Raw genomic sequence first — 27,192 nt, forward strand, 5'->3', positions numbered from 1 at the left:
TTTAATCACTCCCCACAAGCCATGGGCAAAAGAACCAGGATGGGAGGGCCATGAAAATCAGAAGACACTTCCATCCCTGGGCAACAGGGAGCAGCATTGGCTTAAACACCTTACGGGGACCCAAGATTCACTTGAGTCATCTGAAGGGTCCTCCTCTCAGCAGGTGTGTCCTTCTTGGTGCTTGAGGGGTGTCTAAAGTGGATTTAAAACATCAACAAAGAGTTCCTAGTTCACGCTTGTGAGCAGTGGGCTCTGCTGTCTTCCCTGCAAGCAGAAGCTTATGCCTTTCAAAACAGGATGACTCAACAAGAGGCTTGGCTGTTCCAAACGAGAGAATCTGGGATGCCTTATGTGCAGGGCCACAGTTAGGATTGACGAAGCCCTAAGCTACTGAAGGTAATGGGGCCCTTTATATGTCCAGCTGTCCTTTGTCAACAACAAATTGTCACTGTTTTTTGTGTTGAATATATGGTATCTGGTAATTTATGGACCTAATAGGTATCTAAAACCAGTGATATTTTAGGGAGCAGACTAGCAGGCGGGGCCCATTACTTACACCATAGGAGCCTACACAACTCAAAACACTGTTGCTGTAGGTACGTTTTATTTTATTTGTTTTTTATCTTATATTTTGGAAATGTGCATCCAGGCTTTTTTCCCTTTAATTTTTTTGGGGGGCCCCACTCTTGTTCAGCTTATACGTAAATGCGGCACTGCATGTGCGCCTAGAACGGCAGAGCTGAAGCCATGGAACTTCGCCTGTTGGTTTGCTGCCTGTCACGAGACCCTGTCACAGAGCCTGCTCCTATTTTAGTTTTATTAAAGTGGGAGGGGGGAACACCAAACAGCAAATCCGACTAGCGCCTTGCATATTTCGACGGGGGTTTGCCAATAGCATCCGTCAGGGCGGTGGAAGGGGAGAGGGAGGCTGGTGCGATGTGTGTGAGGAAACCATGTCAACAGCTCGATTCGAGCTCAAAGCAGCGCCGCCGGAGCCCGTGAAACTTATTTGCAGAGGACCAGCGCATTATCATCCCACCCGACCAGCAGTAAAGTGCAAAGAGCGGCCTCGCTCCGTTCTTCCTCCCCGCCCGCCCGCCAGCCACATATACCCGTAGGGCTGCCGCTTCCGCCCTTTTCCTGGCGCCGCCACAGGAACTTACCCAAGCGAACAGCGCCTGGGTCGGCTCCTCGCGCACGGCGTCCATAACGTCGCAAAAGGGGAGGAGCCACTCCCGGAAGCAGCCATGGATCTTGCCTCAGGCCGCCCGCACTGACGTCAGAAGTGGGCGTGATCGGCGTTTCCCCGCACCTTTGCAGTCGGGCTCTGATTGGTGGGAGCGGAAATACCGCGCGCCTTTTTGGTTTGCCCTGCTCTCTCTGCAGCTGCTCAGTGACTAGCACTGGGGAGAGTTGTTGGGTTTGGAGTGTTGGGTCTTGCCTGTTATCTACACCCAGCCTTCCCTGTTCTTACTTGGGGGGGGGGGTCACAGAATGGTAGAATTGGGAGGGTCCTTCAAGGATCATCTAGCCCGACCCCTAAAGGAAGGAATCACAACTAAAGAATCCCTGGCAGACCATCCGACCTCTGTTGAAAAAGCTCGCTGGGAAGGAGAGTCCACCACCTTCAGGGGAAGTCCCTTCCACTAGAGAAGCACTGCTGTACTGAAATTTGCATAAAACATGTGCATACAAAAACATATTGTGGGAAATTACAGTCAAATATATCTAGTAAACTTGAGACTCGTTAAAGCATGAAGGGGTAATTTCTGAATCCAGCAAGCATTAAAATCTAATCAAGGATTCAAATTTCCAAAATAACCATACAGTACTTGACTTTGTGGTGAGATGATGGGTCATTAAGGGAACAAAGGAAGTGGGTCTGTGCCAGACAGCAAATGAGTGGGCCCCCTCCCTCAAATCACTGATAGTTAAAAAGTCAAAGGCCAGAGTTGAGAGTTGTGTGGTGTGAGCAGGAAGAAAAGCTGCAAGCTGGGAAGTGAGAGAGTCAAAAGTGATGTTTGATTTCTGTTTGAATCCCAGGATGCGGCTATGGGGGAACCAATGCCCTCTTGAGGTGTTAATGCTGTGAACCCCTTCATCGTAGGCTCATGTTGTATATATGTGTAAATAAACCATATCTCATAAAGACTACACATTTTTGCTGTACCTCATTCTGAAGGAAACACAAACCCTGGGTGAGCTCCTGGCACCCCTGCAATCTCACACTGCTCAGAGATTTGGGTTGTGTTATAACAACATTATCCCAGTCAAAATTTTATTGCCAACCAGCTTCAAGATTTTTCCAGGCCCCAACTAACAAATAACACAAAGCAGTGTGTTGCTTGAAGTTCATTTTTTAATTTGAAAATAGAAAAAAAATGGGAAATATCATTTAGCTAAGCACTCTGGCTACTTAACAGTTCTAGCACCACAGTAAATTCACTGAAATTACTGACATAGATGAGGAAGTTTACACATCCTAAAAATTGAATATAAATATTTAAGTATCCTGAAAATATATCTACTTAGATTTTAAGTGAATTCTTGGATCCATCAAGGTCAATTGCAAAACTACAACTGGCTTCAAAGATTTTTTTAAAATCCAAGTCTTAGAGTTTAAGGTGCAAATACTCATTTAACATTACAACGCTTTCTCTTGCATTACAAACATAACACAGACCCAAAAATGTCTAATAAAAAAGCAGAGACATAGCATAATCCAGTTCATTTCAAGAAATGCTACTCTTTGTAGAAGCCCAGAAAATCTAATCTGTTACTTCCAGTTGTTTCAACTGCAATGATTTTTTTAAGTTTCAGATTCCTAAAAACCAATTCTAAGTTAAGACAAAAGTAAGGTTTATCTAAATATGAAGGCATATCCAGTTCAGAAGTAATTCCAATGAGCCTCTGTCGCCTGACATCTTGAGAACAAATTGGAACAATGAGCAGATTCTTCTGTAGCAAGCCATTGTCCCTTCCATCGTTCTGCAACTACACCACCCTCTACCCCTTCACATAGTACAAAAACACGGGGTTTTTGAGGTGTAGGTTGGAGCGGGCTATAGGATGCATAAGGCCTAAATTTCTCTTCAAAGCTGGTTTCTCCTAATTTGTGCTCATTTTGCTATTCATTTTGCTATAAATTCATCACTGTGTAGTAACTAGCCTGGTGCCCCTCAAATGTTGCTGGATTGCAGCTTCCCTCATCCTTGGCCATTGGCCATGCTGGATGGCGCTCATCGGAGCCAAATGTGAATATAATGGGATGAAATGACACTGATACAGCTTCCTGCAGGAGATCCCTGTTCTCCAAGTAAAAGTGTATCCAGATGCAAATATATTGGGAAACCTAATATGAGAAAGGGCACGTGCAGAGCAACTCAAGAAATAAAACCCCCTGTATTCATTTGGATTGATTCCTACGCAAGTGTGCATCGAATTATAGTCTTCATCCTTCAGCTGAAATAACTATTGAATCCTTCTTGAAACATGATGGCACATGCTGTACCTGGTTGGAGGCAGGGATGGGGAAGCTGTGGACCTCCAGGTGTTGATGGACTCTAGCCCCCATCAGCCCCAGCAGAATAGCCAATGGTCAGGGATGATGGGAGCTGGAGTCATCCCTGGACTGGGTGGCAATAGGTCCTCATTAGATCTTGGTTTCTAGTTCTATCCATTCTTCAGTAGCAGCTAGAATTAGCCCTCATTGGACTACATGGAACCACTATTCCTATGTCCACAAGTAAGTTGCATCTGCTCTCCTTCCAACTTGCTGAGTGTGTGGGTGAGCCATAAAAGAGAAAGGGGGAAATAGTATGCAAATATTGGTATGAATGTTTCTGGGGGGCATAGTTCAAAAACAATGTATTTCCCCGTGATTCAGCTTTGGTTTTAGGAAAATGGCATCCTACTTTATTTATTTATTTAATCATTAATTCATTTATTGAGTATACCACCCTTCATCCAAAGATCACAGGGCGGTAGAGCACACAAAGAGTATTTCCATATCTAAAATGGGACACAATCCATAGGTGCCAAGTGTGGAATGGTTGATGATCGCTGGAGAGGTTAGATTCCCAGCTGCTTGCCCATCTTGGTCAGGGCATCACTGACAATGTCCAGTTCATGGCGTAGCTCATTCACCACAATAGCAATGCTCCTTGTGTCTTTCAGGATCTGAATGCTTTGTGTATATGGGTTGTAATTCACTCCAAAGGGGCGCCTGATTGTCTTTGCAAACTCTCTGTTCAGATGGAAGAAAAGGGGGAGTAAATTTCCAATGAAAGCCCACTTACACCTTCTCAATGTAGCTGGCAGCCAAGGACCATTCCTTGTATGTGTGTGCTACAATATCTCAAGTACCGCTATAACTGGTTCATAAAAACCAAAAAGAGAATTGCATTAACTCATCAGAAATGATACTCCAAGGAAAAACTGCTGTCAGATGTGATGCTGAGAATGGTCAGATCCAGGGACAACAGCTCAGGAAAGAGGAGGGAAACAAATGAACTGGGATAAGATCATGGAGCTGCCTGGTGTTAAACCTGTTTCACACAAGCCTTGATGTGACACAACTGTTTTTAAGTTCTTGACATACCTCATCTTATAATTCTTATAACAGCATGGAAATGTATTATTTTACTCCCATGTTGGGGACAGAGAGGCAGAGTGGGGTTTGAGAGATAGTGGCTTGTTTAAGACCACTTAGCAAGTCTCCACAGAGGTAAAACTTGATCAGGGCACTTTCAGATTCATGGCTGAGCCTTGGGTCTCTTAGCCACCACACAGAACTGTTTAGCCAAGCTCTCGACCGCAATGGGGTTGTGGTGGAGAATAATAACTAAGGTGTGTGTACCCTCCCCAACAAAGGTGGATAGAGATAGACACCTTTCAATCTCCCAGGTGTTCTTAGCAAAATTACCTCATCTTTTCTTTTGCATCTTCAAAGCTTTCAGAAATAAAGTAAACTTCTTGGAACGTTGTAATCATGCATTCTTGCTTGCAGGTGACACTGGGGTCAAAGGGCTTGACTCTGGTATTTCCAGACAGTGCATGCTGGTGGTCAGACGGAACAAAATGACAAAGATTGGGTTTTGCATATATTTGGGACCTCAAAGGTGTCAAGTGTATGGATGTCATGAATTTATGTTCTCAGGAAAACGTTACAGAATTGGCAGTGTGTCCTTCAGAGACCCTGGCAATGTGTCCTTCATCAAAGCAGTGTGTCCTTCAGAGACCCTGGTCCTAAGCTGTATACTACTCTCTAGGGCCTAGACCAAAACCTATCACCTTACAGTGTGTCTGCAAGCTGACTGGAAACCCGTGAAGTGTGTTTTGTTTGTTTCTTAAGACTGGCAAGTTATGTTCTGACCAGTCAGTTCAAGTCAATAATTTGACCATCTTGGCAGACAGGTTAATGTGAAAAGCATTCCCTGAATGTAGAAGGACAATTTTAAACAATTTGCTCTGAAGACCCATTGACTGTAGTTGGAAGAGACTTTTAAGGCTTACCTTCAGTTCACTGATAGAAGAGAGTAATCCGGCTCCATAGGCTCTTAGCCGGCCTTCTTGCTTACATAAGCCAAACTCTACTGTAAAGAAGTAGCACTGAGGAAAAAGGAAGGCAACACAGTGAGCCTTTGACAGAGATGCAACTTGATAAAGCAAAAGCAACAAGTGTTTTCATGCTCCCTTTCCTAGATGAAGAGTAGGCATGAATGTTATTTCTCCTTCAATGTGGAATCCCTTATACCCCTGACTTGCACCATCATCCATTAATTGCAATTTAAATCAACCCAGACTTCGGATTCAGAAAACCCCTAAATCCTCAGTTCATCCCTAAGAAATGATGGCACTCAGGAGCCAAGGCCCTTTGTATAGCCAGGAAATGGAATATAATTTCAACACTGTTCAGTATGAAGACAGCTTCTCTACTTTGGCCATGAGGAAAAAAGTGGTGCATTAGAGGCCCTCCTCTGGGTAACTTCACTGAGTGAGGTGGCAACTACAGAAAGGGCCTCTTCCATGGTGGCACACACAAGATGGAATCACTGAGGTAGTATCCATGGAAATGAGGAACATGTTGCACAGAGCGGCCCGTATCCTTTACTTACAGTTGCCAGCTTTTGAACAGCTTCATCAGATGCCCCAAGGGAAGCCAAGCCAATTTCCTGAGAGAATTGGGCAAAACTAGGTTCAGCGAGAAGAGGTACGTGGCCCAAAAGCTCATGGCAGGTATCACTGGAAAACAGGAAAAGCAAGCTAATGTTGATCCAGGTAGTTTGTCCCTTACAGTTGATGTGTAAAAGCAAGCTTATCTAATATTAGGTAATAACTGCCAAAAATATATAACAATTTTGGAGGAAAACCTCCAAGTATCCCATAGCACAACAGATTGATCAGCACGCTTGGTGGGGCATAAGCGCACATGAGCTATATGCCAGGTACACAAAGTGGTTTAGAAACTTGGTAAAGGTAAAGGGACCCCTGACCATTAGGTCCAGTCGTGGCCGACTCTGGGGTTGTGGCGCTCATCTCACTTTATTGGCTGAGGGAGCTGGCATACAGCTTCCAGGTCATGTGGCCAGCATGACTAAGCCGCTTCTGGCGAACCAGAGCAGCGCACGGAAACGCTGTTTACCTTCCTTCTGGAGTGGTACCTATTTATCTACTTGCACTTTGACGTGCTTTCAAACTGCTAGGTTGGCAGGAGCAGGGACCGAGCAACGGAAGCTCACCCCGTCGCGGGGATTCAAACTGCTGACCTTCTGAACTTCCGGGTTGGCGCCATCACCGAATGGCGGACTCCCTCCGAGCTCCGGAGGGAGCCTGCTCGGCAGGGGTTGGGTCCCGCCGCGCCGGCGACGCGGGGACCCTCAAAAACCATGGGCGCAGAAGCCCATGGACCTGGTGGCTCGGCGGGCACCGTTTGCGCCCCCCGAACCGCGAAGGAGCCTTTTTAAAGGCTACGGAGCGGGGGATGGGGGGGTGTGGTGATATGAGTCCTCCGCTTCCCCTGCCGAGCGAAGCCGCATGCCTTTTGACGGAGAGCGCTGACTTCTTCCATTGAAAATTTGGACTAAAAATAACAACCCATGAGTAATTGGGAAATCGGATCTAAAAGAAAAAAAAAAAATTTAAATTTGGAACGAGCGGAGGAGGTCAAAAAGGAAGTCCATCTCCCCCCTGTTGTAAAGGATTTAAAGCAAGGATCTGACAACTAAGATCGAGAGAAGGGTCTGTCTTTTATTGATAAAAGTTATTAATTTCACGATGGAAAATTACAAGATTGTGCTGGAGGAGAAAAGTGGACTGTGTGAGCTAAAGTGCAACCCCCCCCCCCCCGGGAACTGGGAGTGATCCGTGAGAGCGCCTGGTGAGGAGATATAGAGATTTTGACAGCTGTCAAAGTAGCTGTCAAAGTTGGAGAATAAAAAGAGAACTTTGTTACTTTGCCGGTTAGATTCGCTACAATTTGGATATAAATTGTTGAAAACAAGGGACAACAAGTTAGTTTGACTTTTGGGCGTGATCTGGAAGGAAATTGAGTTACCATAATCCCTCTAGAGGGGGCTTTGGGACACTACAAGAATCGTTGTAAATGGAAAAATACTCATGGAATTGAATAGGACTTTTTATCTCCTGGGAAAGCTGCAAAAATGAAACATTATTTTGTCTACAGAGGTCTCTACACTAAAGGAGACAATAGATATATCTATTGAAGAATGGAAGGGACTTGACGCAAGTTTTTGTTCCTGAATAAATAAAGCCTCTGTAGAGGAACTAGAAGCTTTTGGAATTAGAATGTTTTTGCAGCGGAACAGGAAAAGAAACCAGAGGAAAGTGAGGAAAGAGAACAACAAGAATTGGACAAAGCTGGAAGTGGGAACATTTGGGACATTCAGATTTAAAAGGACTAAGAAACAAAATTTGAGTTTTATTCTTAAACATAGAGATCTGGATGGAAAAAATGGACCTTCTTGAGATAGTTTTTCCAAGATTGGGTGTTTGAAACTAAAGACTACCAAAAAGATGGCAAAGACTATTAAAAAGACGGCAAAGTGGAGCTGAGAGAGATTTGGACATGGATGTGGGGTCTCCAGGCTGACAGCAGACATTGATGGACATTGGGGATCGAAACCGGGAAATGGGGGAGGGAAATTCGGAATCCAAAGGGTGTAAAATTATATTTTGTTCTTTATCTTTTATTTTGTTCTGTTCTGAGTATTAAAGAGGGGAATTCGTGGAAGGGAACAGGGGTCGATCTTAGGGGGGTGGGATATATTTTTAAGTTGAAGGACGGTTTGAACATTGGGTCAATGATAATAAGCTTAAAATTTGGGGTAAGAACTTGTTGAACTAATTAAATGGAAATGGAATACAAGAGGGGGTGGGGTGGGGAAGTCCTGGAAAGATGTTAATGAAAGTAAGGCCTAAATGCAAATGTTTCTTTTTTTCTCTTTTTCTTTTTCTTTTTCCTTTTATATTTTGGATTTTTCTGGAAACATCAATAAATATTATTCAAAAAAACAACAACAAACTGCTGACCTTCTGATCGGCAAGCCCTAGGCTCTGTGGTTTAACCCACAGCACCACCCACGTCCCTATAGAAACTTGATAGGCATGTGCAATTACAAGAGCACAGAGAGTGGGGGAGCATGGGGCCAACACACATGCATACCCAGCCTGACAATCTCTTCTCTGCGGTAGAAATGATGATACATGAACATAGCCAATTTGGTGCAGTGATTAAGAGTGTCAGACTAGGATCTGGGAGATCAGGGTTCAGTTCAGTTCATAACCCACTCAGTTATGAAACTCGACTGATCTTCGGCCAGTCACAATCTGCCAGGCCTTACCTACTACACAAGATTGTTGTGAGGACAAAATGGGGAAGGGGAAAACTTCATACCCCCAGCTTGAGCTCCTGAGAGGAAGGAGGTGGTTGCCAATGTAATCATTACTTATTTACTGAAGTGGCATGGGTACTCTATGTTAGAAGCCTGCATGCCCAGTTTGAACTACTACTTCTTGACAAAAAATGAGGAGAAAGATGTCATGAAATGGGCCTTCCCAAGGAGCGCCTACATTATTGCAAATTGTGTAATGTATGTGAAATGGAGTTGTGGGGATGGCAATAGGTGCAGAAGGTAGGATTATTAGGCTGGTCAAACTCATGGAGTAGCAAAAATGTGCATGATAATGAAGATGAGAGTGTTAAGATAGGCTTAGTAAGCCCAAAATATAGATGAGTTAATTGGTCTGTAGGCACTCAGTCTTATTTAATTCAATATGCTGCATGGTGATGAAATGGTGAAGATCCTAGGTTCTTAGATTAAGGATCTCAGAGAAAAGAAATCTTAAACTTATTTTGATTCTTCAGTTGTACTAAAATACTTACTTTATCAAACCTTTATTAGGCATTATGGAAATAAAACCTTAAAAGAGAAAATAACATATAAAAGCCTTGAAATATATATAAAAAGGCAGCAGTTTGCTAAATGCATATATATATATACATATAGAGTCAGTGGTTTTCCTTGTTAACCTGCTCCTTGGAGGACTGCTACCAAAAACTCGGCTACCCCCGCCGTTACCCTTTGGTCAACGTCGGATAGGTAGAATCCCACACATTCACCTTGCTGCGGTTCCAGACCACCCAAAAGAGGGGACAGCACGCGTTGACGGAGCGTACTGTACAATGGGCAATGAAGGAGAATATGCTCTACAGTGTCCGGGACATTCATAGAGCATCTGCAGAGTCTCTTGTTTCTAGGAATGTTTTGATATCTTCCCCTGACAAATGCTGAGGGAAAAACATTCAAACGGGCCAGCATAAAAGCCCTACGTTGGGCTGGGATTATTAGTTTAGTGACGTAATTGGCTCTGCTATCTAAGATATTTAATTCATAGAATATGGGGGAGCAAATTTTGTTTACAGCTGCCATAATATTTTGTCTCTCGACATCCTTTAGTCTAGTTAGGATATTATGGGAAATATATTGCTCATTAGAATTGTACAGGGGCTCCAGCTCGATGCCTAAAGATTCAATCTTTTTTTCGAGGTGCTGATACCATCTTGATTTATAGGAGTCTTTGAGCAAATCAGCGAGCAGACTTGATGGAGGGCAGCGAAAGTGGCAGCGTAACCAATACTTTATTGAGGTGGACCATGCCCAATATTCCATTGTGTGTATGCCTATTTCTGCACACATTGTTTCATATTTGATCGTAGCTGGGAGTCCAAGAATACGTCTCAGAAAGCTAGAGTGAATCTTTTTTAAATCATTGTTATATGCTTGGACCCATAGCGGGATTCCATAAAATATCTGGGATTGCACTTTTGTTTGAAATATCTGATTTGCCGCAGGAATAAATTGATTACCTTTCTGATAATGAAAACGGGCAACTGCTGATGAGATGCACTTTGCCTGTTTTATGGCATTTGTGCGATGGGTTGCCCACCCTAAATTGCTCTGGAATAAGATTCCCAGATACCTATAGATTTTCACTTGTTGGATTTCTTGCCCTCTTATTTTCCATTTCTCTAATTTCCAACCATTCGAGAAGACCAAAATTTTTGTCTTCTCATAGTTTATAGAGAGTTTGTTACATTCGCAATAGAGGATCAGTGAAGATATAAGACGTTTCAGACCCAAGCTCGTTAAGGATAGTAGGACAGCATCGTCTGCATATAGTAAGAGAGGAACTGGTTTCTGATTAAGTTTAGGGGCATGTGATTCTATTTTTTGAAGGTAATCTGGCAAGTCTGATAAAAATAAATTAAATAGAAAGGGGGCAAGAATACACCCTTGTTTTACCCCTTTCGAGATCGGGATGTCTGATGAAAGGTGACCTTTGATGTTAAGTTTGACTTGACAGGTATTGGAAGAGTGTAGATTTTGCATTAGAATCAATAGGCGCTGATCAATTTTTAATTCTGCGAGTTTCCTCCACAACTTTGGGCGGTCAATTGAGTCGAATGCACCACGAAAATCTACAAAAGCAGCGTATATCTTAGATTGCCTTTGGGATCTGTATTTTTCAACCAGATGCATAAGTATAAGACAGTGGTCTAGTGTGGAGCAACCTTTGGAGAAACCTATTTGTTCTTTCCCTGGTAAATTTAGATTTTTCATCCAGGTAAGGAGTTTAGATAAGAGGTGCTTAACGTAGATTTTCCCTATCACTGATAGAAGGCTTATCGGTCTATAATTCCTTGGTTCTTTTGGGTCGCCATTTTTAAAGATTGGAATAATTATTGATCTTAGCCATGTCTCAGGTATGATCCCATATTTATCTATAAGCGTAAACAGTTGGGCTAAGGGTTCTGCCCACCAATCTATATAGGTCTTAAATAATTCTATTGGTAGACCGTCTGGCCCAGGAGATTTCCCCGATTTGAAATTTTTAACTATCTCTCTAATTTCCTCTTCCTCTACCCTTGGCCACTCCTGGAGTTTAATAATTTTATTTTTAGTGGTTTCATTTCCTTTAAGTTCACTGTGTAGATTGTTAAATACAGATGTAAAGTATTGGGACCATTTGGATTCTGCAATTGGTGGTAGAGTTAGTTGATTTTCGGCTTTCAATCCTCCATACACTAGGTTCCAGAACGCTTTGTTGTTTTTACTCTGAATTGAGTCAAATAATTGTAGCCATTTTTGGGTTGCGTATTTCTGTTTCTTTTCAGCCAGAATGTAATGATATGGCTGCATGGTGATGAAATGGTGAAGATCCTGCATGGTGATGAAATGGTGAAGATCCAATGTAATGATATGGCTGCATGGTGATGAAATGGTGAAGATCCAGTTGTACTAAAATAAGTGGAGGTAATTCACATTGTGAGAGCTAGGCTTGTGTTAAATATGTTTGACAGCCCTCAGTTACAAGTTCTCTGCTCTCAACAGCATTTCCTGCCCCCCACCTCCAACTTACAAGAGCTAACATAAACCAGATTTGATCTACATGTTTGAAAAGGAGAGCAGTACTCTGCGTTGATTTGTAAAATGGTCATAAAGTCTAGCTTTAGGCTGCAATTCTATGCCCAGTTACTTAGGAGTGAGCCCCACTGAGCTCAGTGGGACTTACTTCTGAGTAGACAGAAGGATTTCATTGATTGACACCAAGCTTTCAAAATGGGTACACTTTCCTGCAATAAGTATAAATGTACATGTTATTTGGAATAAGGGTTAAAAAAAATAGCTGCTTACGGTTCTGGTGTGTAAAGCGGGTCAGAACTGTGTCGAACATACTGAGTGCAGTGGAACACTCTGAAGGCCAAACCTGCCAAGAAATCTCTGGGCGAGAGGTATCCGGCAACTGGGCGGATAGTAAATCCAGTGCGCTCTGCAAAAACCAAGATGGTGGCAAATTTAGAAGATAAACATCCAGCCAAGTCCCCTCACCAAACACCCATGTTGCAGAAGTTCAAACACATGGAGATCTCTAGCATCTTGTTCTTCATCAAAGCCATATTGCAGAGGGAGCCAATAAAAATAAATTTGACTGCAACTCCCATGACCCCCGACCACTGGTGGTGCAGGCTGGGGCTGATGGGAGTTGTAGTCCAACAACATTTGTAGGGCACCACGTTGGCTATGTCTGTCCTATTAAAATGGTAGCATTGCCTCAGCAAAAACATCTGGTCAGATAGACGCCTGCACATTACCTTTTAGAAAACGTGACACATCTTCCAGCTGGGGTATGTTGTCTTCTCTGTACCCACAGTACTTGGCTAGCAAAGGCAGGTTTTTAAGATATTCTCTGCAAGCATGGGTTGGGTAGAGCTTATGCAGTTCTCGGAATACTGTGCCCCAAGTCCTGATCTCCTCCTCGGTGAATTCAACTTTTGGAATTGGGTCGCCACTACGACGAGAAAGCAGAATCAAGGGTTGACTTTCAGAAACGTTTGTCAGAAATGAAACATTTGTTTTCAAATAACACTTCAGAGTCCTAGTGTTACCTTCAGTTCTGTGCATCATTGCTTGGGAATTTGGATTAGCCAATAATAACAACATAAACTGGTTTTGCCTGGTCTTGTAGGGTCACTGTAATGATTTTGGAGGAAAGCTTTATTTTGCTGTGCTGAACTCTAGCTTGGATTGGCAAAGCAAAACTGGCTGACTGGCATACTCTGATCCATAATATATTCTCAACCTCCACATTTGTCAGTCAGATTACCAATACGCAAGTCTCCAAGGCTTTGTCCCTAGCCCTGAAAGGTTCCTGCCCCATCTTTAGCAAGAGCATTTAACAAAGATTGACACATACTGTTTGTAGTTCATAGCCAGGTCTGCAAAATACTTCCGTCTCTTGCGATAAACATTGTCTTTGAAACCCTAAAAGTGAAACACAAAAATTAAGCCCCAGTCAGTCTTTGTGATTAACATGTTTCTACTCCTAACCCCCCCCCCCCAAATTGAGGGGAAATTTTTCTTCAATCTGCATGCTTCTTGACCATTGCTGTTTTCGGATAGGATTGAATCACATACTATCAAATTCAGGTTGTACAATTATAGCTCAGGATTATCATGTTTGATATGTTAGTATGTTCAATGTGCATCAAAGTCTGATATTGGAATACAAGTCTAAAGTATCAGATATCCAGATATTCAAAGTAAGTGTTTTGAGGAGCTCTTTAAAGGCAACAGAAATGTTGTGAGAGAAATATGAATCTACTCACTGGATGGTCTGCATCCAGATCAGAACCATACATTAGAACACGATTTGCACATTTATCCAAATCCGAGATCTTCTTAGGGAACCAGGGGATATTTTCCATATCTATGGAATGAATAAAACCCATATAGCTATTAATAAAATTCTACGGAATGAATAAAACCCACATAGCTATTAATAAAATTAAGCTTGCTATGAAAAGGAAACTGTGCTTATGGCGAGCTATGACAGCTAGAAAATGAAATCTAGTTTCTGAGGAATTAATGTCAAGAGGAGAAGAGAACATCTTCCTATCTGACCTTCACACAACATTGGGCACTTCCTCCTGTGGTAGATATGGCAAAAGGAACAATGATACTAAAAACAGGGGAAGAAAGTAAGTTTAGCTCTTACTGCTTGCATCAGGGATTCAGCTTAGCTGTTGCTCTCACACCTTCAACCCTCTGCTGCCAAATAAGGCAAAAAAGGGGAGAGTCAGGTGTTGCTTACAGGAAAAGGCTTTAAATCTCAAGACTGTGGAAACTGTGCCCCTCCAGGTGCTGTTGGACTCCAATTCCCATCAGTCCCAGCCGGGATAGCCAATCCTCAGGGAGTTGTAGTTCAAAAACAAAAAGGTTTTAAAGGAGAAGAAACCAAAGTCACAAGTTCCGAATGTAAACCCAAATAACCAGAAACCCCACATATTGGGAGAGACCCAGGAAAAAGAGGCAGATATCCTTGGTTTGCTCACTACATAATTTTGCAGGCCCTCTATTGAGAAATGGATATTGTTCTACTGCATTATGGCCATTTGTACTGCTGCAAGCGCCGGAGACAAAAAAAAAAGTGAAATAGTATTCAGAATTGCATAGGTCACAGAACAGACCCACAGCTCCTGTGGCCCAGCTCTCTTTTCCTAAGGCAGGGTCCTCTGTTCCTGAAAACCCCATTCATCAAATCATATCTAACTTCTACGGAACATCTTAAATCCCCATTAGTATGATGGCTCAAGCAAGTAAGGGAATGCACAGGCTACAGGACGCAGGTATAAAACATTTGAAACCAATAGAAAATTTGTGATAGGGTAAACTTAATTTCTAAATATAGAGCAGGATTAGCTAATGCGCAAGGACTCCCACTTGTGCAATAAGGCTTTCCGTCTCTCTTCCCCTTGCGCCTTCAACATTGGCTCAGGAGGGAATTTCGGGGGAACCCCCATAACATAACAGCATGTGGGGGGGATTATTCCCTCTGGAAAGCCAAAATAATTGCCCTGATGGAATGACTGCCTTAGCGTGCCATCAAATTCCTCCTATGGTGATCAAATGGACCCTAGTTGTGAATCAAGCCCCATGCACTTAGGTTGAAACTCCCAACCACATGGGAAGCCCAATCTTATGCCGAATTAGAGGTACTACCTGACATTCAGAAGACATCTTAAGGCAGCCCTGTTTAGGGAAGTTTTTAACGTGTGATATTTTACTGTATTTTTGGTTTTTGTGGAAGCCACCCAGAGTGGCTGGGGAGGCCCAGCCAGATGGGTGGGGTATAAATAATAAATTATTATTATTATTATTATTATTATTATTATTATTATTATTATCTGTGACAAATTGGGCATGTCTAATTTTTCATGGGATCACAGCCTTATGAGATGGATTCAGTGGAATTTATATTTAAAATTATGCTGCTCCCTTCCTAAGCACAGCTTCACTTTGCCCAGCAATCCCATATCCAACCAATGTATGTATCTTTCTTTTTAAACATCTCATAGTAGAAGGAAATCTGTTTTAATCTATTGTAAACCATTCTTTGAAAGTGCATTAGATGAAAAGAAAAGAAAAAGAAGAAGCCTCTCTAAAGAAAAAAGCAAGACATTGTTTTTAAAATTTAGCACCACAAACACTGGCACGTGATCACACCTTTCAAAGGGCGTGCACTTCTAATAAATCATTCTTATTTTCTGCCTTACCATCTTCCTGTACAAGGAAATTGTCTGTCTGGTTCACAGATACCACATTGGCATGGGATTTCAAGAGATGGAAGATCTCCTCAAGCTGTTCCCTGTTACTGTCACAATCTACAAAGATCTCAAACTCTGAATTTCGTCTCCTGGATTTTCGAGATTCTATGTGCACCAGGTTCACATGTTTCTCCTGATGGATAAGAAAGACATTTTTTTCGTTGGTCAATAGCACCCGAGGACCAATCACCCCTTCCTCTGATATAGTTCATCAAACATACTAATTAACACAAAATAATCTACACTTTGAATCCACTCCCTGCCATAGTGAATAACCTTATGATAATACTTCTCATTTTCAGCATGATAATTCACGTATAAAGGCAAAGAGTAAAGTAAGAGAATGTATGCATTAGCCCAGGCATCCCCAACCTGCGACCCTCCAGATGTTTTCGCCTACATCTCCCATGATCCCTAGATAACAGGACCAGTGGTCAGGGATGATGGGAATTGTAGTCCAAAACATCTGGAGGGCCGAAGGTTGGGGGTGCCTGCATTAGCCTCAAGCTTGTGCAGGGCACCAATCATATCTCCTTCCCTTTTGTGTACCAGAGTAGGAGAACTGAAGCACCCACTTCTGGCTTAAATCCACAGTTGCCCATGTGTACTTCAGGAGGGCACAGAACAAGGCCAGTGAGGGATGCAGCCTACAGAGAGACCTGGAGGGCTACATTTGCCCCAGGTCTCACCCCTCCTCTAGAAAGTGCATAGGCACAGTTTCTTTACTTTCCCCCAGAGAAGTGGTTGATTGACTTCAACATTAAATTACTAGTCATATACTAATAAGCAGTGCACTATTTAGTAAGAAGATGCCACAAAAGTGGCCGTTCTAATGCCTTTTTTACACATCATGTGTAATAGTGAGTTACAGGGACACCTGGAAAAACAGTTAAAGCATCTCTCCCAGGGAGGAGGAAACCTACAACTTGCCCCCTTGGGGCATTACCCTTGAAATGTGGAATCAGCACTTCCACATAATGTGCAAATCTGCCTTGAGTAAGTTACACATTTTCAGAGGTGTCTGAAACGCAAAACAAACAAATAAATTCTTCTCCAATACCCTTAAGGTTCAGTCCTTCAGATCAGATTCTGGGATTTCATCTCATCCTCAATTTGGAGTGCACAGTTGTATGGTCGTACTATTTTAGGTTTAGCATTTGTTTGTTTATAAAATCTAAAATCTTAATACAGCAGCAAAACTCATCATGCCATTACAGAGGTTGTTGCTATCTTTACTCTGTACCAGCTGTACACAACAGGGACTGGAATGCTTACCTGAAAGAGCTTTAGGGCTTTCACAAGCCCTCCAACTTCATTTTTTAAAGAAAAAATGACGGCAGCTCTCCCCCTTTCAGATGCATTGTCTTCATTCTCTTTGTTGTCATCATTCATCGTGTAGTTGGACTTGTGGATCTAAAAATGATGCAGATGGCAAGCAGAGTTAAGAGTTAAGTCAAAGTTTCAAAACAAACCTATTTTTTTTAGGTTCAAACTTGTCTGCCTTAGGCTGCAGAATGGGGTGCCATGAAAGGGCAGCAAATTCTTTATTTAATGTACTGATATTGTATTTTAACTGCCAGGGAGGAGAAAAGGCGCTTGTGTGATTCTCTGCCTCAGGTGCTAAAAAATTACATGGCTGGCCTTAGCTAGTCCTTTAACATGGTGGGATGAGAGGACACCATTTGCTGTCGCACCCCAGGAATCAAAATGATATGGGCTGGCCTTCTTAGCAGGTGATAAAGGCTTATATCCATGCTGAGAAGAGCTTCATCTGTTGATTTCTACAAAGCAAGCTACTTTCAAAGGCAGGCTGTGCTGTTTTTTCCCTGCCCACTCATTCAGCAACCCTAGCTATCGCTTTGTTTCACCTATACTAACAACAAGTCTGCATAGCAGCCTCCGGCCGCTGTGGTTTCAGTGATGTAGTGAAGAGCTGGAAGCACAGGAAGTGACCATTAAAATGGAAAACACCCTTCTCCCAAACTACAGACATCCTCCCACCCCTGTACAGAGTGGAAAGCCAGCCCTACAGACTGTGCAGGCCACAAACACTCATAGAGGCAAGTAGAAGACCAGCATGTCCTAAATCACCTCCCTCCCTCCCCCCCCCCCCGTATGCCCTGAAGGAAAGACTTGTGTTTCATGAGCACATCTAATAGTTGAAATAAACACAAGGTTTATGTACCTTAGTCAAAACAAAACAAATTCCTTCCAGTAGCACCTTAAAGACCAACTAAGTCAGTTCTTGGTATGAGCTTTCGTGTGCATGCACACTTCTTCAAATACACTGAAACAGAAGTTTCCAGACCCTTCTATATAGTGAGAAGGTGGGGAGGGGTATTACTCAGAAGGGTGGTGGGAATGGGTGATTGGCAGATAGCTGTGATGAGCCTGTTGACGACTCTTAACGACTGCAATAGGTCTTACAGGAAAAAGCAAGGGGTGAAAAGGTGAAAAGAAGAGGTGGCAAGCTGAATATCTTAACCTGCATTAAATATCCAGTATACCTGTGTCTCCACCCCCATCGTTCAGCCCGGACACTGACGTCCAGCTCCAAGGGCCTTCTGGCAGTTCTCTTACTGCGAGAATTGAGGTTACAGGGAACCAGACAGAGGGCCTTCTTGGTAGTGGCACCTGCCCTGTGGAACGCCCTCCCAGCAGATGTCAGAGAAATAAACAACTATCTGACTTTTAGAAGACATCTGAAGGCAGCCCTGTTTAGGGAAGTTTTTAATATTTGATGTTTTATCATGTTTTTAATATTCTATTGGGAGCCACCCAGGGTGGCTGGGGAAGCCCAGCCAGATGGGCAGGATATAAATTATTATTATTATTATTATTATTATTATTATTATTATTATTAGAAATATCACTAAGGGCAAGTTCCCACAGTGCACTTCCTTCTCACATTAGCACACCTGACCTTCCAAGCTACATTACAATGCTATGTGTATTCCATCACCTCCCTTGAGAAATGTCACGTCTAAGTTCTTGCCTAGAAATGGGCATCTTTATTTTAAAAAATAACACTAAAATGAAAGACGATTTCTTATTTATTGTTTCAGAAGTGAGCTTGGAAACATCTGAAGGCCCCAAAGGCAGAGAAGCAGCCCACAGTGGACCCCCAGCATTCAGTAGGCAAAATTTAAATGCTGTATTCAGCTCTGCGTCTTTGTCATCCTTCCTCCCAATCACCAATCTTAGAGCATTTCTTCTGTCCACACTTATCCTCCCTCCCTCCCTCCCGTCATTGTAATCTCTTTCTATGACAAGCTAACTTTTAGCAGCATTAGAAATTAAACTAAGAAATAAAAGCTATCCAAGTTTGCTTGAGTTACAGATAGGTAGCCGTGTTGGTCTGCCATGGTCAAAACAAAATAAAAAAATTCCTTCCAGTAGCACCTTAAAGACCAACTGAGTTAGTTCTAGGTATGAGCTTTCGTGTGCATGCACACTTCTTCAGATACAGTTGTTTCAGCAAGCAGAAATTGGATTCTCTTTGCGCAGAAATGTGGGTGTTTTGAATGTGGAGTTGCTGAAAGACATCTATGGGGTGGGATGAACCACTGTGTTAAACTTCCCACAGACATCCTATGGGCGACTGTGAGAACAGGATGCAGGACTAAATTGGTCTGATCCAAACAAGGATCTTCTTATGCACCCTACTTAAGCGGTACTGAGTGACAATGACATTCTCTAAGAATCTACTGCAAGCCACATCCACTTTTGGTGGCACAACTTTACACCAAGCCTAATACTCTTGAAGAAGAAGTAAACAAGTCCCTTTGTTCCTGCTGCACCTACACCACTAATTCATTAGATTTCCAAACTGCCCTTCCACAGATAAGATGTCACAAGGAAGAGTCTCATGGCAGCTTTAATGTGGTAGGAATCCATAAAAGTTTATGCTCCAAGCAAAAATTAGATCTAAGCCTCACATGGATGAAAACATTCTTAAGTCTCCTATTAAACTTTTTTCAGGTGGCAGAGAATCTGCTTATAAGTGTTCTCTTCCTGAACAAGAGCTGAATGTGACTCTTTTTCAGGACATCTGATGCTCTGATATAGATAGATAGATAGATATAACATATATCACTCAAGAAATCACTCAAGATATCTCTCAAGTAATTAAGGAACAAAAGAAGAAAAGGCACACTAGCCTGGGAACTTCCTCTCTGCCCAGAACATTGGAGGCTATACACCACACCCCCTCTACAGTATTTATAGGAACTCAAACACTGAGATCCTGCTCTGTTCCAGTAACAAGAAGCCGAAAGCACCAGCCTGAAGATGACGAGTGAGACCTCGTCAAAACGTCGCCTAGACACCCCAACTTTTACACGGGAAGACACCCGAGGACACCAAAACCTGCATTCCTGTACCCGTGAAAATCTACGAAAGCATATATATATATATATATATATATATATATATATATATATATATATATTTGGTTTTTCAGATTAAAATTTTACAGTCCCATATCCAACATGCAGCATAGAAATGGGATTCCAGAGAATCTCCTGAACTTCCCTCCTCCCCTTTGTGGGTCCTATTGTTAATCATTTCCTCCTGCATCTTTTATAATAATTCAATAATTCATTGTGTCCAAAATTCACCATTAAACTACGTGTGATTCCGATCCTACTAATGATTTTAACTTTTTACAATGGCTTTTACGACCTTTTTGTCTGACGCTTAGCTAGCTCTGAGTAGATCCAGAAAATTGTGGCTTTATGCTCAGGAAGGAAGGAAATAGTCAATATGGATTAGTTTTTATAATTTTGAAACAACCCTGCTTGCATCATGTTTAGTACAACCTACATGGGTCTAAAATCAGTAGCAAACCTCCCCTTAGGGTTCAATTTATTGTTTATTTATTTGCTGCATTTAAATCCCACCTTTTTCTCTAAAGAGAAAACATGGTTTTCCCCCTCCTCATTTAATCCCCACAACAACCCTGTGAGGTAGGTTAGGCTAAGAGGCAGTTCCTAGCCCAAGGTCGCCCTGTGAGCTTCATAACCAAGTGGAGATTGAACCCTGCTCTTGGGTTTGCCTATCTTGACAGCCAGCCAGCATAGGGTTGATTGGTTCCAACAAAGCTATCTACAGAAAACTCTCATTACAAGAACAGGCTTAGTTTGCTTATGTAGACTTGCCTCTTCCTTAATCTGCTCCAGATCTCAAGAACAGGATCTTCAAACTGCTGACATCAATGGCAGGTTCAGAAGAGGTAAATCTCCTCTTACCTTCTAAGCTAGTTTCCCCGGCGCTGTCTCTTGTAAGACCCCCAGGGCACTGCAGCAGCCTCAGTTTGCCATGTACTCCTCGGCCACTAGCCGTTGGTGGCTATAAATACGGCTCTTATAGCTTGCAAAGCTCTCTGTTACATGGGTGGTTTTTAAACGCCTGCTTTGAATGATTGGCGTGATGGGGTACAAATATATTAAATTCAGTAGCAGCAACTGGAGACCTGTGGGCCAAATCTGGTTCCTATAAATCAGCTGTCTGGCACCAGCAAATGTAGGGTAGGGAAAGTGGCATTTGTAGTAAAATAACTTGCTGGCAGGCACCTCTAGAGGGGCTGAGGGGCTGTTCTTCCACCATTCACTCCTGCTCCAACTAGCCCTCTGGGGAAGCTAGTTGCTGACCAATATAATATATATTTATTTGACCTGGTATCTTGAATACCTTAGATGGGGTAGCAGGATTGGGTAAAACGGTGACAATATAGCAAAGCTGGCTAGATAGCAAAACATAGTCAGGGGGAATTATCAGGAAAGTGAGATCATCCTTATGAAGACAGACTTAAACCATTGGGAAGGTTAACTCAGATGACTTAGATGATGGGCTTATATTATAATATGATTAGCGAAGTCGGGAGATTAGAAAGGGAGAGGTTATTCACACCTGCATGCAAAACAAACTATCAAGTCATCATTGGTAGGCAGTGGATTAAAGATGGTAAGCCAAATGAAGGACTCCGTCACAAAACACACGGCTCATGTACAGAACATCTTGTCACTAGAAGCCACAATGGCCACCAGCATCAATCACTTTTTAAAAGTTTCATTGTTAATGCTGAGGACTGGTCTATCAGTGGCTGCAAGCGATGTGAGGCCCCCAAAAGTGCAGCCTACAGAAATAGCATCTTCATCGTCATATGCTGAAGGGTAACATCAGGTGATGAGCATAGCACACATGCCTTGCTCATGCATCTCCCTATTTTTTGTAGACAGGATGCAGAAGTTCAAAGGCACTTGTATGTCATTTAGCACTTACTAAAGACAGGGACTAGCCGAAAGGAGTCTAGGATAGGAAAATGAGCATTGGCAAAGAGGAAGATGAATAAGATGCAAGTAAGACATTGGATGGAATCTGAGTGCAACATCACGCTCAGTCTCCAGGACCCTTTTTAACACTCTCTGATGAAAGCGTGTCCATCTGCACTACCCTGCACATATTCAGGGCATTTCTCATACTGAGATATTCCTCTGTATGTCATGACCTCTTGTACACCAGATGGGCAAGGGGACAAGGTGGACACCCCAAAGTACACACAGGCAGGGAATCTCTTATTCCCTGGAAGTTCACGTCTGCAAGGATCAATCTATACAGTTGACTTTACAGAGGGCTAGTCAGAATAAGAATGGGTGCCCACCTTTTCTCAGTTACATGGCTACAGTGCCTTCCTGAGATGCCCTGAGGTGCCCTTAATTAGATTAATGCCCCAAATTTATCCAGATTATATTATCAATTGTAGTAGGACAATTGGGCAGTGAGTTTTCAAATTGCAGAGATGAGATGGAAACTTGCCCAGCTTAATCCTCATTTAGTCTTTTGAAGGACTGTGTGCTTTTTAGCCATTGTGATAGTTGCCAGTCCCAGCGAGAGAGGAAGAAGAGTTTGAATTTGATATCCCGCTTTTTCACTACCCTAAGGAGTCTCAAAGTGGCTCACATTCTCCTTTCCCTTCATCCCCCACAACAAACACTCTGTGAGGTGAGTGGGGCTGAGAGACTTCAAGAAGTGTGACTGGCCCAAGGTCACCCAGCAGCTGCAGGTGGAGGAGCGGAGACGCAAACCCGGTTCCCCAGATTGCGAGTCTACCGCTCTTAACCACTACACCACACTGACTCTCACTTGCTCTTCATTCTCCACAAAGTCTCTCTGTGTGCTTAGATCCGATAGCTGACCTGTCTGAGGGTGTTTAAACAAGTGATGCTGTAAAATGCACCTTTCAGTGTGGAATTGCATCACTTGTTACTGGGACTGCCAGTGGGGGAGAGCAGGGCAAACAGAACCACACAGCTGGCCGAATTTGCTGCAGAATATGCACTAAGCAATAACATATACCTATCATTTTGTATAAGTTGGAGCGAATTTGAATATAATTGTGTAAGGTTTCCTGTGGACCCACCAGAGGATTCTTCCACTTCTGAAAAGGAGGTGTCATTTCTTGTGGACGTTTTAAGTCCCAAAGTACTTTATGTATTTTTACTATCTTTATAATATAAAGCCACACACGAACGATGTTCTCCCAGCAGCTCAAAAACTTTTTGCGGTACAATATCCTAAAATATCATCGTTCATATATTTTAAAATGCAGTTGTGATCTGACTACTAGACGATTCTTTTTCAAACAGACACAAACTCATCAAAAGCAAAAAAACAAATGTCACCGTGGCTCTCTCTGCATGACCAGATAGTAGACCAACCACGGGAGATCTCCTGGATCAGGAAGGAATCTAAAAGAAGTGGAATGAAAGTCAAGAAGCGCCTCTCCTGCTGCGCACACCTACCTCGTTGAGGATGGCCAAAGAGGAGAGGTTGCCTACCACGTTGTTGAGCTGGTTCTCGCCGAAGCTGGTGTTCATGGAGTCGAAGGATCGCCCCCTCCTGGGAACCTCCATTCTGCTGGTGTACATGCTGTGACGCCGCTGGCAGAGCAGGCTGCAGCCGGTGGCTCTGTGGCTGCTCTGGTCTGCGCGCCTCCCGGGGCTTGGCTATTTATGGACAGGAGGAGGGTGGGGGGTCCCAGGAAGAGACACGCCTAATCTCTAGCAAGGAGGGGGTGCGGGAAGAGAAGAGCCCCTCCCCACGCTTCACGTGGATGCAGAGCAGCAGGGCCGCAGGCACCGGGAGGTAAAGGCAATAGCCTTCGTCTTCGTAATGGTTTTGTATGCTCTGTAACTCTGGGGCGCACACTCAAATTCGACATTCTGCACAGCCGTATTCAGGCAGTGCCGGTGCCAGGCTGTTTTGCACCCTAGGCGGGCTAATTACTTGCACCCCCGCAAAAAAAGCAAACTTCAGTGCTGAAAAACAGGCGTCTTGTAGAAAAAAAAGACAAGCTCAAGACTTGAAACTGCTAAATTTATTATTATTAATTGCAAGAATAAGTAGTACAACCACCTTTGATTATCTTTCTCAAATGCAAAAGTTTGTTCGAAATGATTTGGCACAAAAAATTGATGTCATTTTGATTTCATCAGGCACATCAAAATCTCATTTTGTGTACCTTTTCCTTTACAAATTTTGGCACCAGTTCCTTTGGGTCAAGTGCCCCTGCTTGGGCATGTTCAAGCCAGCTAGTCATTGTTGAGTGTAGTCAAGTTTTATAAGTTTGAGCTTTGAAACACCGTGTTCACCACTTGCCACTGATGCTCGAAGTGTGAGAAGGATCCTTAGATAATATCCATTAGGGATATTATCCAGGATGTTTGTTGTAGTTTAAAGGGAAGAGCTCCTTGTGGTGGCATAGACTTTGGAAGTCTCCAAGCTGTTGCTATAAGTTCACATCACAAATGACATTTTGCCTTGAATGTTTGAACATGCTTCTGAGTCTTAGCATAGGAAAAATACACCCAGTGAAATGGAACACAACTGGCCCTTGAGCAAAATCTATATCCTCTCCCCCAGCATGATTCAGAGGTACAAAAGCTCTTTGGAAATACTGACGTTATCTGGAGTGGAATGTACCAATACATGTGTGCTGTTCTGTATGCATGAGCAATTTTTTGAGGTTGGAAACCTCGGTGCACATTTACAGCCTCCCCACTTGTAAATGTGGACTGAGACCTGCCCCTTCCCCAAGCCCTGCTTTAAAGGGGAGTTCATTTCTGCCACTAAAACTCAAAAGGTAGCCATTATTTCACTCATATTAACAGCAATCCTATGAAGGAAGGCATTTATCCATGAGCCAGTGTGGTGTAGTGGTTAAGAGTGGTAGTCTTGTAATCTGGTGAACCGGCTTCGCATCCCCTCTCTTCCACATGCAGCTGCTGGGTGACCTTGGGCTAGTAACACATCTTTGATGTCTCTCAGCCTCACTCACCTCACAGAGTGTTTGTTGTGCGGGAGGAAAGGAAAAGAGATTGTTAGCCACTTTGCGACTCCTTAGGGTAGTGATAAAGCGGGATATCAAATCCAAACTCCTCCCTTCTACTTCTTCTTCTTCTTCTTCTTCTTCTTCTTCTTCTTCTTCTTCTTCTTCTTCTATGATTTTTGTCAAGTAGGGGGGGGGAAATAGGCTTGGGGATAACAATGAAGGGCGCTTGCACAAAACGTTGCAGCATAAAGTGCTTCAGTTCAGGGTTCCAGTCATCCCATTCCATCCACGTTCTCCCCCACTCACAAATGCCTCAGCCTTGGTTGAGCTGCTTTGGTTTGTTTCTCCATGTTGGTTTTACAGGATTTTGGGTGGGATGGATACACTTGTCTCGAGTCTCATCTACATTCAGTTCTTTAACTTCCCTATTACTATCCATGACCAGCTCTCTCTTCCATGCCCATGACATTTCAAAACAGCATCTGAGTGTGAACCAGGAAGTGACTTATCCAGAGAATGAGATGCTTCTTTCTGCACTAGATACATATTTCTCTGTCCTCCCGTTCCAGCCCCTCTGATCTATTTCTCCCTCTGCCTCCTCTCAACACTCCATTTTTAAAATCATTAAGCAGTTAGTTAATGCTTTTAAATAAATAAAAGAAATGGAAGATGACAGTAGTTTCTATGGATTGCACTTTAAAAAAAAAAAACACCTCTGCAGTTCTTGCCAGAGCACCAGAGCAAAGAATCTGTAGTTTGAGCCATGGTGGACCCAGTAGTTTGTGCTGGATCTCTTATTTTTACCTAGAAGCAGATGTGATCTGTGATTAGATGGTGGATTAGGAGAAAACCCATGTAGAAATCATGCAAATGCGAGTGGCTCCATTTATACGGCAGCCATTTTTTTGATGGACATCCACAATGCTTCATCAGAATTCCAGTTTGCGCGCAGACCCCAAAAGGTCCTGTGACCGAAAAGCACTGCCTGGAAGTGAAAACTTGGGGTAACGAAATGGTGCTTTGCTTGGTTATGAAACGCTGCTGTACTATTTTGATCCTCTTCATAGGCTAGGGCATTGTAGCTATTCCATCAGTGGTGCTGAAAAGACAACATGACTTCAGCTCTTTCTAATCTAAAGGTATATTATGAACATGGAGGAGCTGTTCTTCTTTTGGTTCTGAACATGATTCTCAGCTCTTGCTAGTTGCTACCAATATAATCAGTGCTGCTGTTCAGACTTTCGTTTACATATTATGAGGTCACTGTGTTGATAACATGGGGTAATAAATTTGTGGAAAATGATGTTATCACTAGATGTATCATGTGTATGCAAGTAATTACCATGGATTCCTGTTCTCACATACGTTGCTTGCTTTTCTTTACATATTAATTTTGCTTGCCTTCCCTATAAACACGCTCTTGTCAGCATTAAGGAAACAGAGTTCGGCCAAATCTCATGTTTGCTCTTTGATATGAAAACGAAGTGCAAACTCATTACACATTACAACAAATAATAGTAATGCAAAGGGCCCCGTCCTACTGCACAGAGGCCTCCTTCAATTTCTTTGCAGCTGTTTTCACTCTGTGATGGCTTGGCTAGTTGGAGTAGTGCAGGGGTAGCCAAGCTGGTGCCTTCTGGATGTTGTTGTACTACGACTTTCATCAGCTTCAGCTATCATGGCTGGTGATCAGGGATGATGGGAGCTGTAGTCCAACAGCATCTGGAGAGTATCACATTGGCTACAGCTGGTATAGGGTGTGGGATATTTTATGTTTATTTAATTGCATTTATATCCCACCTTTCTTCCATCGCAGAACCCAAGGTGGTGGACACTAGGCTCCCAAGGGGTCACCCATCCAGACACTGATGAGACCTGGACCTGCTTAGCTTGTGCCTTCAAACCTCTTCACTTTGCCTCATTCATCCAATGCCTTGCGATGGACACCTTTAAAAGTATTTGCCATTAGAAATCCCAAATTAAGCCCAGGCCAACTTTATGCAACTATAAACATGATTTTGAATAAGATCAAAACCTATGAGTATATATATTTTATAATCAATGCAGGACAAACACATTCTTCTGAAGCAAAGAGATCTGTGTCCCTGGCATGCTTACCTACCATAATTCACAGGTCCATTTGAGGAATAATCAGGCGTTAAAAAATACAGCAAGG

At 42.9% G+C, this 27,192-nt stretch overlaps 2 protein-coding genes and 1 long non-coding RNA gene across 6 annotated transcripts in view; 1 reads left to right on the plus strand and 2 right to left on the minus strand.

Moving 5' to 3' along the window:
* SERGEF (secretion regulating guanine nucleotide exchange factor) overlaps positions 1-1,268 on the minus strand; it is a 102,064-nt gene extending 100,796 nt beyond the window's left edge. Inside the window, exon 1 of one of the 3 annotated variants that reach the window (XM_081841600.1) lies at positions 842-1,084. In XM_081841600.1, the coding sequence (XP_081697726.1) occupies positions 842-898 (57 nt within the window). In that variant the 5' untranslated portion in view covers positions 899-1,084. Of the gene's footprint in view, positions 1-841; positions 1,085-1,163 lie in introns of those variants that run through there. The other 2 variants (XM_081841601.1, XM_081841599.1) reach the window with 2 other exon arrangements.
* LOC309331062 lies at positions 115-26,950 on the plus strand. The gene is made up of 3 exons (XR_014151717.1): positions 115-396; positions 18,751-18,819; positions 26,833-26,950. It is a non-coding gene; the product is annotated as an uncharacterized lncRNA (long non-coding RNA).
* TPH1 (tryptophan hydroxylase 1) lies at positions 2,619-23,766 on the minus strand. Of its 2 annotated transcripts, none has more exons than XM_081841506.1 (11): positions 23,524-23,766; positions 16,961-17,098; positions 15,635-15,818; positions 13,688-13,788; positions 13,276-13,343; positions 12,674-12,870; positions 12,216-12,351; positions 6,117-6,243; positions 5,515-5,610; positions 4,925-5,058; positions 2,619-4,246 (listed from the first exon to the last, which is right to left on the minus strand). In XM_081841506.1, exons 1-11 carry the CDS (start codon positions 23,611-23,613, stop codon positions 4,072-4,074), a joined length of 1,446 nt encoding a protein of 481 aa, XP_081697632.1. In that variant the 5' UTR covers positions 23,614-23,766; the 3' UTR covers positions 2,619-4,071. The 2 variants fall into 2 exon arrangements, with proteins under 2 accessions (XP_081697632.1, XP_081697631.1); XM_081841505.1 differs by having other exon boundaries at positions 23,488-23,765.
* Positions 26,951-27,192: the final 242 nt, after the last annotated feature.

This window comes from Podarcis erhardii (assembly GCF_964252035.2).
Source record: "Podarcis erhardii genome assembly, chromosome: 1".
NCBI classification, from domain to species: domain Eukaryota; kingdom Metazoa; phylum Chordata; class Lepidosauria; order Squamata; family Lacertidae; genus Podarcis; species Podarcis erhardii.